This window comes from Engystomops pustulosus, chromosome 2 (genome assembly GCF_040894005.1).
Source record: "Engystomops pustulosus chromosome 2, aEngPut4.maternal, whole genome shotgun sequence".
NCBI lineage: Eukaryota > Metazoa > Chordata > Amphibia > Anura > Leptodactylidae > Engystomops > Engystomops pustulosus.
In genome coordinates, this window is record NC_092412.1 from 17,309,972 (window position 1) to 17,323,745 (window position 13,774).

A 13,774-nucleotide genomic window follows, 5' to 3' on the forward strand; every position below is an offset into this window, starting at 1 on the left:
CAATCACTGAGGAGATGCCCCAACAATCACTGAGGAGATGCCCCAACAATCACAGAGGGGATACCCAACAATCACTGAGGAGATGCCCCAACATCACAGAGGAAATGCCCCAACATCACAGAGGAAATGCCCCAACAATCACAGAGGGGATACCCAACAATCACTGAGGAGATGCCACAACATCACAGAGGAGATGCCCCAACAATCACTGAGGAGATGCCCCGCAATCACAGAGGAGATGCCCCAACATCACAGAGGAGATGCCCCAACAATCACTGAGGAGATACCCCGCAATCATAGAGGAGATGCCCTGGAATCACAGAGGAGATGCCCCGGAATCACAGAGGAGATGCCCCGGAATCACAGAGGAGATGCCCCGAAATCACAGAGGAGATGCCACGAAATCACAGAGGAGATGCCCCGCAATCACAGAGGAGATGCCCCGCAATCACAGAGGAGATGCCCCGCAATCACAGAGGAGATACCCCGCAATCATAGAGTATATATCCCGCAATCACAGAGGAGATCCCCCGCAATCACAGAGGAGATCCCCCGCAATCACAGAGGAGATGCCCCGAAATCACAGAGGAGATACCCCGCAATCATAGAGGAGATGCCCTGGAATCACAGAGGAGATGCCCCGGAATCACAGAGGAGATGCCCCGGAATCACAGAGGAGATGCCCCGAAATCACAGAGGAGATGCCACGAAATCACAGAGGAGATGCCCCGCAATCACAGAGGAGATGCCCCGCAATCACAGAGGAGATGCCCCGCAATCACAGAGGAGATACCCCGCAATCATAGAGTATATATCCCGCAATCACAGAGGAGATCCCCCGCAATCACAGAGGAGATCCCCCGCAATCACAGAGGAGATGCCCCGAAATCACAGAGGAGATACCCCGCAATCATAGAGGAGATGCCCCGGAATCACAGAGGAGATGCCCCGGAATCACAGAGGAGATGCCCCGCAATCACAGAGGAGATGCCCCGCAATCATAGAGGAGATGCCCCGCAATCATAGAGGAGATGCCCCGCAATCATAGAGGAGATGCCCCGTAATGACCGAAGCCTTGAGACATCTCCGGGTGGCAGCTCAGATTGGAGGAGAGTTGGCTGATCGCGGGGTTGTCCTACAGGGGCCATCACCCAGCTTTCTGGAGGCTACGTAACTAAACTGCAGTGATAACCCTGGGAAAGTAGAGCCCTGCACACACCATGCTTCAGGAACACCCAGCTTTCCCAGGAACAGATGTAACATGTTAGTATGGAACATTTAGTCCTAGCATAGAGTAAAATGTGACTTTACAATTTAAGACCCCAAGTATATTTGGGGGATCCCTGCTCTCTTTGTTTAGTATAGATGCCCCCAACCTTCCTTACTGCTGAGCCCCCCTTTATCACAGTAACAGCTGATTGTCTTACTTGTCATCCTGCGGAAGTGTCCACACAGCGGTCCCTCCAGTGAGTGTGCACCTCCCGGAGTGTGAGGCTTCATGTGAGCTCCACCTGAGTGAGTGCTCCACTCCTCTCCATTCAGTGTCTCCCCTCCCTGCTCCTCCTGCACCTCCCCTGTCTCTCAGCGATCTCTCCATGTGACCGGCCCTCTCTCATAGACACTTCCCAGAAAGTGTAAGACTGTCAGATTCCAAAAAATACTGCAGAGGAGTCTGACGTCCAAGGTCTTCACTGAAGTCATAATGTCCCCCTCATACTCCGCCTTGTAGTGAAATGATGCGCACAACTACTATACAACCAAAGAGGAGCCTGGCCCTGACCACTGTCATAAATGCTATCTGCAGCCACCACTAGGGGGAGTTAACCACGTACAGTGACGTCTGTATAGATCTACCCTTAGTGGTGGTGTATAATCTGTATGTAGTGAGCTCCCCCTAGTGGTGGTGTATAATTTGTATGTAGTGAGCTCCCCCTAGTGGTGGTGTATAATCTGTATGTAGTGAGCTCCCCCTAGTGGTGGCTGTATAATCTGTATGTAGTGAGCTCCCCCTAGTGGTGGTGTATAATCCATATGTAGTGAGCTCCTCCTAGTGGTGACTGTATAATCCGTATGTAAGGAGCTCGCCCTAGTGATGGTGTATAATCTGTATGTAGTGAGCTCCTCCTAGTGGTGATGTATAATCTGTATGTAGTGAGCTCCCCCTGGTGGTGGTATATAATCTGTATAAAGTGAGCTCCCCCTAGTGGTGGTGTATAATCTGTATGTAGTGAGCTCACCCTAGTGGTGGTGTATAATCTGTATGTAGTGATCTCCCCCTAGTGGTGGTGTATAATCTGTATGTAGTGAGCTCCTCCTAGTGGTGACTGTACAATCTGTATGTAGTGAGCTCCCCCTAGTGGTGGTGTAAAATCTGTATGTAGTGAGCTCCTCCTAGTGGTGGTGTATAATTTGTGTGTAGTGAGCTCCACCTAGTGGTGGCTGTATAATCTGTATGTAGTGAGCTCCCGCTAGTGGTGGCTGTCTAATCCGTATGTAGTGAGCTCCCCCTAGTGGTGATGTATAATCTGTATGTAGTGAGCTCCCCCTAGTGGTGGTATATAATCTGTATGTAGTGAGCTCCCCCTAGTGGTGGTGTATAATCTGTATGTAGTGAGCTCCTCCTAGTGGTAGTGTAAAATCTGTATGTAGTGAGCTCCCCCTAGTGGTGGCTGTATAATCTGTATGTACTGAGCTCCCCCTAGTGGTGGTGTATAATCGGTATGTAGTGATCTACCCCTAGTGGTGACTGTATAATTTGTATGTAGTGAGCTCCCCCTAGTGGTGGCTGTATAATCTGTATGTAGTGAGCTCCCCCTAGTGATGACTGTATAATTTGTATGTAGTGAGCTCCCCCTAGTGGTGGCTGTATAATCTGTATGTAGTGAGCTCCCCCTAGTGGTGGCTGTATAATCCGTATGTAGTGATCTCCCCCTAGTGGTGGTGTATAATCTGTATGTAGTGAGCTCCTCCTAGTGGTGGTGTATAACCTGTATGTAGTGAGCTCCCCCTAGTGGTGGCTGTATAATCCGTATGTAGTGAGCTCCCCCTAGTGGTGGTGTATAATCTGTTATTATTTATTATTATGTAGTGAGCCCCCCTAGTGGTGGTGTATAATCTGTATGTAGTGAGCTACCCCTAGTGGTGGTGTATAATCTGTATGTAGTGAGCTCCCCCTAGTGGTACTGTATATTCTGTATGTAGTGAGCTCCCCCTAGTGGTGGATGTATAATCTGTATGTAGTGATCTCCCCCTAGTGGTGGTGTATGATCAGTATGTAGTGATCTCCCCCTAGTTGTGGTGTATAATCTGTATGTAGTGAGCTCCCCCTAGTGGTGGTGTATAATCTGTATGTAGTGAGCTCCCCCTAGTGGTGGCTGTATAATCTGTAGATAGTGTGCTCCCCCTAGTGGTGGCTGTATAATCTGTATGTAGTGATCTCCCCCAGGTGATGGTGTATAATCTGTATGTAGAGAGCTCCTCCTAGTGGTGGTGTATAATCTGTATGTAGAGAGCTCCCCCTAGTGGTGGTGTATAATCTGTATGTAGTGAGCTCCTCCTAGTGGTGGTGTATAATCTGTATGTAGTGAGCTCCCCCTAGTGGTGACTGTATAATCTGTATGTAGTGAGCTCCCCCTAGTGGTGGCTGTATATTCTGTATGTAGTGAGCTCCCCCTAGTGGTGGTGTATAATCTGTATGTAGTGATCTACCCCTACTGGTGACTGTATAATCTGTATGTAGTGATCTACCCCTACTGGTGACTGTATAATTTGTATGTAGTGAGCTCCCCCTAGTAGTGACTGTATAATCTGTATGTAGTGAGCTCCCCCTAGTGGTGTATGTATAATCCATATGTAGTGAGCTCCCCCTAGTGGAGGATGTATAATCCGTATGTAGTGAGCTCCCCCTAGTGGTGGATATATAATCTGTAAGTAGTGAGCTCCCCCTAGTGGTGGTGTATAATCTGTATGTAGTGATCTCCCCCTAGTGGTGGTGTATAATCTGTATGTAGTGATCTCCCCCTAGTGGTGGTGTATAATCTGTATGTAATGAGCTCCCCCTAGTGGTGGATGTATAATCTGTATGTAGTGATCTCCCCCTAGTGGTGGTGTATAATCTGTATGTAGTGATCTCCCCCTAGTGGTGGTGTATAATCTGTATGTAGTGAGCTCCCCCTAGTGGTGACTGTATAATCTGTATGTAATGAGCTCCCCCTAGTGGTGGATGTATAATCTGTATGTAGTGATCTCCCCCTAGTGGTGGTGTATAATCTGTATGTAGTGATTTCCCCCTAGTGGTGGTGTATAATCTGTATGTAGTGAGCTCCTCCTAGTGGTGACTGTATAATCTGCACGTAGTGAGCTCCTCCTAGTGGTGACTGTATAATCTGCACGTAGTGATCTCCCCCTAGTGGTGACTGTATTATCTGTATGTAGTGAGCTCCCCCTAGTGGTGGCTGTATAATCTGTATGTAGTGATCTCCCCCTAGTGGTGGCTGTATAATCTGTATGTAGTGAGCTCCCCCTAGTGGTGGTGTATAATCTGTATGTAGTGATCTCCCCCTAGTTGTGGATGTATAATCTGTATGTAGTGATCTCCCCCTAGTGGTGGTGTATAATCTGCATGTAGTGATCTCCCTCTAGTGGTGGTGTATAATCTGTATGTAGTGATCTCCTCCTAGTGGTGGTGTATAATCTGCATTTAGTGATCTCCCCCTAGTGGTGGTGTATAATCTGTATGTAGTGAGCTCCCCCTAGTGGTGGCTGTATAAAATGTATGTAGTGATCTCCCCCTAGTGGTGGCTGTATAATCAGTATGTAGTGATCTCCTCCTAGTGGTGGCTGTATAATCTGTATGTAGTGAGCTCCTCCTAGTGGTGGTGTATAATCTGTATGTAGTGAGCTCCCCCTAGTGGTGGTGTATAATCAGTATGTAGTGAGCTCCCCCTAGTGGTGGTGTATAATCTGTATGTAGTGAGCTCCTCCTAGTGGTGGCTGTATAATCTGCATGTAGTGATCTCCCCCTAGTGGTGGTGTATAATGTGTATGTAGTGATCTCCTAGTGGTGGTGTATAATCTGTATGTAGTGAGCTCCCCCTAGTGGTGGTGTATAATCTGCATGTAGTGATCTCCCCCTAGTGGTGGCTGTATAATCTGTATGTAGTGAGCTCCTCCTAGTGGTGGTATATAATCTGTATGTAGTGAGCTCCCCCTAGTGGTGGTGTATAATCTGCATGTAGTGATCTCCCCCTAGTGGTGGCTGTATAATCTGTATGTAGTGATCTCCCCCTAGTGGTGGTGTATAATCTGTATGTAGTGAGCTCCCCCTAGTGGTGGTGTATAATCTGCATGTAGTGATCTCTCCCTAGTGGTTGTGTATAATGTGTATGTAGTGATCTCCTAGTGGTGGTGTATAATCTGTATGCAGTGAGCTCCCCCTAGTGGTGGTGTATAATCTGTATGTAGTGAGCTCCCCCTAGTGGTGGCTGTATAATCTGTATGTAGTGATCTCCCCCTAGTGGTGGCTGTATAATGTGTATGTAGTGATCTCCTAGTGGTGGTGTATAATCTGTATGTAGTGATCTCCCCCTAGTGGTGGTGTATAATGTGTATGTAGTGATCTCCCCCTAGTGGTGGTGTATAATGTGTATGTAGTGATCTCCCCCTAGTGGTGGTGTATAATGTGTATGTAGTGATCTCCCCCTAGTGGTGGTGTATAATGTGTATGTAGTGATCTCCCCCTAGTGGTGGTGTATAATCTGTATGTAGTGATCTCCTCCTAGTGGTGGTGTATAATCTGTATGTAGTGATCTCCCCCTAGTGGTGGTGTATAATCTGTATGTACTGAGCTCCCCCTAGTGGTGGTGTATAATGTGTATGTAGTGAGCTCCTCCTAGTGGTGGTGTATAATCTGTATGTAGTGATCTCCCCCTAGTGGTGGTGTATGATCAGTATGTAGTGATCCCCCCCTAGTGGTGGTGTATAATGTGTATGTAGTGATCTCCCCCTAGTGGTGGTGTATAATGTGTATGTAGTGATCTCCCCCTAGTGGTGGTGTATAATGTGTATGTAGTGATCTCCCCCTAGTGGTGGTGTATAATCTGTATGTAGTGAGCTCCCCCTAGTGGTGGTGTATAATGTGTATGTAGTGAGCTCCTCCTAGTGGTGGTATATAATCTGTATGTAGTGAGCTCCCCCTAGTGGTGGTGTATAATGTGTATGTAGTGAGCTCCCCCTAGTGGTGGTGTATAATCTGTATGTAGTGAGCTCCCCCTAGTGGTGGTGTATTATCTGTATGTAGTGATCTCCCCCTAGTGGTGGTGTATAATCTGTATGTAGTGATCTCCCCCTAGTGGTGGTGTATAATCTGTATGTAGTGAGCTCCCCCTAGTGGTGATGTATAATCTGTATGTAGTGATCTCCCCCTAGTGGTGGTGTATAATCTGTATGTAGTGACCTCCTCCTAGTGGTGGTGTATAATGTGTATGTAGTGATCTCCTCCTAGTGGTGGCTGTATAATCTGTATGTAGTGATCTCCCCCTAGTGGTGGTGTATAATCTGTATGTTGTGATCTCCCCCTACTGGTGGTGTATAATCTGTATGTAGTGAGCTCCTCCTAGTGGTGGTGTATAATGTGTATGTAGTGATCTCCCCCTAGTGATGGTGTATAATCTGTATGTAGTGATCTCCCCCTAGTGGTGGTGTATAATCTGTATGTAGTGATCTCCCCCTAGTGGTGGTGTATAATCTGTATGTAGTGATCTCCCCCTAGTGGTGGTGTATAATCTGTATGTAGTGACCTCCCGCTAGTGGTGGTGTATAATCTGTATGTAGTGAGCTCCCTCTAGTGGTGGTGTATAATGTGTATGTAGTGATCTCCTCCTAGTGGTGGCTGTATAATCTGTATGTAGTGATCTCCCCCTAGTGGTGGTGTATAATCTGTATGTAGTGATCTCCCCCTAGTGGTGGTGTATAATCTGTATGTAGTGATCTTCCCCTAGTGGTGGTGTATAATCTGTATGTAGTGACCTCCCGCTAGTGGTGGTGTATAATGTGTATGTAGTGAGCTCCCCCTAGTGGTGGTGTATAATCTGTATGTAGTGAGCTCCCCCTAGTGGTGGTGTATAATCTGTATGTAGTGAGCTCCCCCTAGTGGTGGTGTATAATCTGTATGTAGTGATCTCCCCCTAGTGGTGGTGTATAATCTGTATGTAGTGAGCTCCCCCTAGTGGTGGCTGTATAATCTGTATGTAGTGATCTCCCCCTAGTGGTGGCTGTATAATCTGTATGTAGTGATCTCCCCCTAGTGGTGGCTGTATAATCTGTATATCTGGAAGAGGAGGATAGAGGGGTCTGGAGCACATCCACATCAGCAGGGAATATCCTGCATTACCTATAGACATCCAGGATACGCTGCCCCCTGTGGTTGAAGGACATAACTACACACACAATCACCTGCATTTTCTAAGTTTTTGTTTGGTTTGTTTTTTATTGGGAACAAATTTTATTCAGATTCAGGAAGTAATCAGAAAATTGCCACCACTTTTGTCTTTTGTGTTATTCCCTGAGAGCTGCATGCTGTCACTTTCATCCGGATTTCGGGAGTTCTCTTCCCCTTGTTCTTGAGACTTGTAGTCCTTCCTCTGGGTCTTGTACATTGAGACCCCTGAGTAGTGAGGCAGCAGAGCCCTGTGCACACCCGGTGTGTCCGTACATTATACCGCTATAATACTACGTGGCCCCCGCCGCCTCCATGTGCTCCTCCTGCACGGTGCACCGGAACTCCTCCTGGAAAGCTTCCAGGAACGGGGGGATGATCTCGTCTACGGTGACCTCCCGGCCCAGCTCCGCACTCAGCGAGGTCACACCTTTACCCACAATTCCACAGGGCACAATGTGACGGAACCAGGACAGGTCCGTGTTGCAGTTGAGAGCGAGGCCGTGGTAGGTGACGTGGCGGGAGCAGTGGACACCTGCAGGGAGACACGGAGAGAGACGTGACAACGCAGTGTGGAGGGACTACAACTCCCAGCACTCCCACAGAAAATAGCAATCAGCAAAATGTTCTTCAGATATGCTGGGAGTTGTAGTTCTATCCATCAAAGACCCACAGGCTACTCACAGAAGACTTTACTAGGGTAGGGAATGCTGCTCCCTCTCTCCCCCAGGATCGGGCATGCTGCTCCCTCTCTCCCCCAGGATCGGCCATGCTACTCCCTGTAGTAACTCTCTCCCAAAGGATCGGGCATGCTGCTCCCTGTAGTCCCTCTCTCCCCCAGGATCGGGCATGCTGCTCCCTGTAGTCCCTCTCTCTCCCCCAGGATCGGGCATGCTGCTCCCTGTAGTCCCTCTCTCTCCCCCAGGATCGGGCATGCTGCTCCCTGTAGTCCCTCTCTCCCAGGATCGGGCATGCTGCTCCCTGTAGTCCCTCTCTCCCCCAGGATCGGGCATGCTGCTCCTTGTAGTCCCTCTCTCCCCCAGGATCGGGCATGCTGCTCCCTGTAGTCCCTCTCTCCCCCAGGATCGGGCATGCTGCTCCCTGTAGTCCCTCTCTCTCCCCCAGGATCGGGCATGCTGCTCCCTGTAGTCCCTCTCTCCCAGGATCGGGCATGCTGCTCCCTGTAGTCCCTCTCTCCCCCAGGATCGGGCATGCTGCTCCCTGTAGTCCCTCTCTCCCCCAGGATCAGGTATGCTGCTCCCTCTCTCCCCCAGGATCGGGCATGCTGCTCCCTGTAGTCCCTCTCTCCCCCAGGATCGGGCATGCTCCTCCCTCTAGTCCCTCTCTCCCCCAGGATCGGGCATGCTGCTCCCTGTAGTCCCTCTCTCCCCCAGGATCGGGCATGCTCCTCCCTCTAGTCCCTCTCTCCCCCAGGATCGGCATGCTGCTCCCTCTAGTCCCTCTCTCCCCCAGGATCGGGCATGCTGCTCCCTCTAGTCCCTCTCTCCCCCAGGATCGGGCATGCTGCTCCCTCTAGTCCCTTTCTCCCCCAGGATCGGGCATGCTGCTCCCTGTAGTCCCTCTCTCCCCCAGGATAGGGCATGCTGCTCCCTGTAGTCCCTCTCCCCCAGGATAGGGCATGCTGCTCCCTGTAGTCCCTCTCTCCCCCAGGATAGGGCATGCTGCTCCTAGTAGTCCCTCTCTCTCCCCCAGGATCAGGCATGCTGCTCCCAGTAGTCCCTCTCTCCCCCAGGATCGGGCATGCTGCTCCCTGTAGTCCCTCTCTCCCCCAGGATCGGGTATGCTGCTCCCTGTAATCCCTCTCTCCCCCAGGATCGGACATGCTGGTCCTGGTAGTCCCTCTCTCCCCCAGGATCGGACATGCTGCTCCTTGTAGTCCCTCTCTCCCCCAGGATCGGGCATGCTGCTCCCTGTAGTCCCTCTCTCCCCAAGGATCGGACATGCTGCTCCCTGTAGTCCCTCTCTCCCCCAGGATCGGACATGCTGCTCCCTGTAGTCCCTCTCTCCCCCAGGATCGGGCATGCTGCTCCCTGTAGTCCCCTCTCTCTCCCCCAGGATCGGGCATGCTGCTCCCTGTAGTCCCCTCTCTCTCCCCCAGGATCGGGCATGCTGCTCCCTGTAGTCCCCTCTCTCCCAGGATCGGGCATGCTGCTCCCTGTAGTCCCTCTCTCCCCCAGGATCGGGCATGCTGGTCCTTGTAGTCCCTCTCTCCCCCAGGATCGGGCATGCTGCTCCCTGTAGTCCCTCTCTCCCCCAGGATCGGACATGCTGGTCCTTGTAGTCCCTCTCTCCCCCAGGATCGGGCATGCTGCTCCTTGTAGTCCCTCTCTCCCCCAGGATCGGGCATGCTGGTCCTTGTAGTCCCTCTCTCCCCCAGGATCGGACATGCTGGTCCTTGTAGTCCCTCTCTCTCCCAGGACCGGGCATGCTGCTCCTTGTAGTCCCTCTCTCCCCCAGGATCGGGCATGCTGCTCCTTGTAGTCCCTCTCTCCCCCAGGATCGGGCATGCTGGTCCTTGTAGTCCCTCTCTCCCCCAGGATCGGACATGCTGGTCCTTGTAGTCCCTCTCTCCCCCAGGATCGGACATGCTGGTCCTTGTAGTCCCTCTCTCCCCCAGGACCGGGCATGCTGCTCCTTGTAGTCCCTCTCTCCCCCAGGATCGGGCATGCTGCTCCTTGTAGTCCCTCTCTCCCCCAGGATCGGACATGCTGGTCCTTGTAGTCCCTCTCTCCCCCAGGATCGGACATGCTGCTCCTTGTAGTCCCTCTCTCTCCCAGGACCGGGCATGCTGCTCCTTGTAGTCCCTCTCTCCCCCAGGATCGGGCATGCTGCTCCTTGTAGTCCCTCTCTCCCCCAGGATCGGACATGCTGGTCCTTGTAGTCCCTCTCTCCCCCAGGACCGGGCATGCTGCTCCTTGTAGTCCCTCTCTCCCCCAGGATCGGGCATGCTGCTCCTTGTAGTCCCTCTCTCCCCCAGGATCGGACATGCTGGTCCTTGTAGTCCCTCTCTCCCCCAGGATCGGGCATGCTGCTCCCTGTAGTCCCTCTCTCCCCCAGGATCGGGCATGCTGCTCCCTGTAGTCCCTCTCTCCCCCAGGATCGGGCATGCTGCTCCCTGTAGTCCCTCTCTCCCCCAGGATCAGGTATGCTGCTCCCTCTCTCCCCCAGGATCGGACATGCTGCTCCTTGTAGTCCCTCTCTCCCCCAGGATCGGGCATGCTGCTCCTTGTAGTCCCTCTCTCCCCCAGGATCGGGCATGCTGCTCCTTGTAGTCCCTCTCTCCCCCAGGATCGGACATGCTGGTCCTTGCAGTCCTCACCGATGGCGCAGACCTTGCTGTCCCGCAGCCAGACCCCGGTCTCGGGCCTCCGCGCCGCCTGCAGCCCCAGCCCCCGGCACAGGCGGATGACGGCGCCCTCCAGGCCGCACACGTAGTCCCGCAGGGAGCGGCGGAGGAGGCGCAGGTCCAGCACCGGGTAGCACAGCAGCTGTCCGGGGCCGTGGAAGGTGATGAGGCCGCCGCGGTCCGTGCGCTGGAAGTCCGCCCCGAGCTCCCGCAGCCGCCGCTCCTCCTCCCCGGGGTACGGACCTCGCCGGATCCCCACCGTGTACACCGGGCCGTGCTCACACAGCAGCAGCCAGCCCCGGGCCGCGTCCTGCCGCACCGTCTGAACACAGCGCTGCTGAGCCGCCAGGGCCTCGGGGTACGGCAGCAGCCCCAGCCGCACAGCACGCAGCACAGGCCGGCCACAGAACTGCGCCATCCCGGGGACTGAGGAGAGGACTAGGCCCCAGGAGGAGGAGGAGCCCGAGCACTAGCGATCATCGGCCGATCAGCCAGGAGACGACCTGCAGCTTTCTAACAGACCGAGTAACCATGACGTTACATTCACAAGACATCAGCTTGCAGTCAGTGAATGTAACTCCCCCTCAACACGTGTTCCTCAGTCACTGACAGCAAGCAGGGATCCTGTAAAAGCTTATTAACCCAACTGTAACAAAACCTCAGCTGAGAATATGCAGAAACTGTCAAATGTAGAAGTCTGATGGAAAAGTTACAGGGCACCTGTCATCAGCTTTCACCCCATAACACTAGCAGCCCCCTCAGGTAGGGAGTGAGGTATACAGGGAGTCATTAATGTTTTCACACCCGACAACTTTAATCATTGTAAGGGTTCATACACACTATCGTATGCACGCCCGGGACACAGGCACACGCAGGAGAGGAGTGAGCGCCCTGTGCCCTAATCCCCATATACTGCCAGGCTGCAATATAGCAGTATATGGTAGGATCAATCAGGCAACCTAGGGTTAAAGTACCTTAGAGGGTCTAAAAAAAAACACTAAAAAAATAAAAAGTAGTTCAGATCACACCCCACCCCTGTTCCCTCCCCTAGAACTGATATAAAAAAAAAAAAATAATCAAAATCCCAAACATGATAATGATCCATCAATATATAAAAATGGTTATTCCCGCCGGTTACCTGTGACGGCAGCCCCCAGATGTCGGACACATGGCACTTTTTTGCCATTTTGTGATACATAACCCCTGACCGTAACGTGACGTATTAGTACGTCACACTTCATGTGCCAGTGTATGGGCTGAGCCCTCTCCATACAAGGTGGGTGTTTGCTGCAATATGCTGCAAACACCCACCAAGAACACCCTTGATTGGTGCCTGCACCAATCGTGGCTGTTAACCTTTGATTGCCGCCGGCAAGGGAGCCGCCATGTTAGCTTAGATCATCACTCCCCATGACGTCACCAGGTAGTGACAATCTGTCTCCATGACAGCCTCGGGGAAGACATGAGGCTGTATGTTTTCTGGCCGTTTGTTACAATGTACCAGTGGCATATTGTAATACATGGTCAGTAAAATCCCCATACTGTAGTAGTATGGAAGTACATGGTAGGATCAATCAGACAACCTAAGGTTAAAGTACCTTAGAGGGTCTAAAAAACATTAAAAAAATAAAACCTAATTCAGATGACCGCCCCCCCTTGCCCCCCACCCCAATTCGGCTAGAACTGATATAAAAATAAATAATTAAAATCCCAAAAGCCCTGGATCCATCAATATATAAAAATGGTTATCCCTGTCGGTAAACCGTTACGGAAAACAGCGCCCAAATGTCAGACATGCCATTTTTTTTTTGCAAAAAAAAAAAAATTAAAATCCCCCCCCTTTCCCTAGAACTGATATAAATAAACAGTCAAAATCATAAACATGTTAGGTATCGCTGCGTCCGAAAATGTCCGATCTATTAAAATATAATAGCGGTTATTCCCGCCGTTTACCCCTGTAACAAAAAATCGCGCCCAAAGTTGAAAATGCCACTTTTTCGCCATTTATCAACATACAAAAATTTTTTATAAAAAATGATCAAAAGTTCGTACAGTCTTTGAAATGGTAGCACTGAAAACGCCATCTCATCTCCCAAAAAAAGACACCACCCACAGCTCCGTGCACCGAAGTATGGAAAAGTTATTAGCGGCAGAAGATGGCAAAATGAAGAATTATTTTTTTTGTGCAGGAGGTTTTAATTTTTATACATGTATGAAAACATAATAAAACCTATACAAATTTGTTATCCCCGTGATCGCACCGACCCAAAGAATAAAATAGACGCGTCATTTGGGGGCACAGTGAAAGCCGTCAAATCTAAGTCCACAAGAAAATGTAGTTTTTCAACAATTTCACCGCATTTGGAATTTTTTTCCTGCTTCCCAGTACACGGCATGGAATATTCAATACCGTCACTATGAAGTGCAATTTGTTATGCAGCTTTTTTCACGAAAAAAATAAAAAAAAGTTATGTATTTATGAATGTGGGGAGCGAAAAATGCAATTTCAAAAACAAAAAAGGGCCAGGTCTACTAAATACTAATAAAACCTTCATAAATGTGGTATCTCCGTGATCCTACTGACCCAAAGAATAAAAGTGAGGTGTCATTGGGAGCGCCTAATAAAAACCGTAATAACAGACCCCAAAAGAAAATGGCGCAAATATGTTTTTTCATCAATTTCACCGCATTTGGAAGTTTTTTTCCAGCTTCCCAGTACACGTCTGGGAGTCTTAGATCCCATCAGTAGGCACCACACAAAGCTGTGTATACAGAAAAATAAAAAAGTTATAGAAAGTGGGGAGTGAAAAAGGCAAAAAACGAATATCGGTTGTGTCCTTCAGGGGTTAAGGGTGTGAATACTTTTCACAACCAATCACAGATTATCTCCACGGCTCCTGCAGGTGACACTGCCGGCAGCTCGCTGGCTCCATACATATACTGCATGTCCTTGTCCCGCAGCGCCCCCCGCA

The 13,774-nt window shown here is 50.5% G+C and overlaps 2 protein-coding genes across 6 annotated transcripts in view; both read right to left on the reverse strand.

The window, feature by feature from the left end:
- KCNE3 (potassium voltage-gated channel subfamily E regulatory subunit 3) overlaps nt 1-13,774 on the reverse strand; it is a 48,796-nt gene that overhangs the window by 19,142 nt on the left and 15,880 nt on the right. The window contains exon 1 of one of the 5 annotated variants that reach the window (XM_072133811.1): nt 1,428-1,574. The exons of 3 other annotated variants lie outside the window; for them this stretch is intronic. The gene's annotated coding sequence lies outside the window, so the exon portion shown is untranslated. Of the gene's footprint in view, nt 1-1,427; nt 1,575-7,833; nt 7,971-13,774 lie in introns of those variants that run through there. One more of the 5 variants, XR_011852998.1, reaches the window with a different exon arrangement.
- On the reverse strand, nt 7,425-11,352 carry LIPT2 (lipoyl(octanoyl) transferase 2). The gene is made up of 2 exons (XM_072133809.1): nt 10,776-11,352; nt 7,425-7,970 (listed from the first exon to the last, which is right to left on the reverse strand). Exons 1-2 carry the CDS (start codon nt 11,218-11,220, stop codon nt 7,729-7,731), a joined length of 687 nt encoding a protein of 228 aa, XP_071989910.1. The 5' UTR covers nt 11,221-11,352; the 3' UTR covers nt 7,425-7,728.

Excerpts from the sequence above, each read along its gene's own strand:
- LIPT2 (XM_072133809.1), bottom strand. The coding sequence starts at position 11,220 with ATGGCGCAGTTCTGTGGCCGGCCTGTGCTGCGTGCTGTGCGGCTGGGG. Across the intron at positions 7,971-10,775 it reads CAGCAAGGTCTGCGCCATCG|GTGTCCACTGCTCCCGCCAC; the intron begins GTGAGGACTGCA and ends GTCTCCCTGCAG.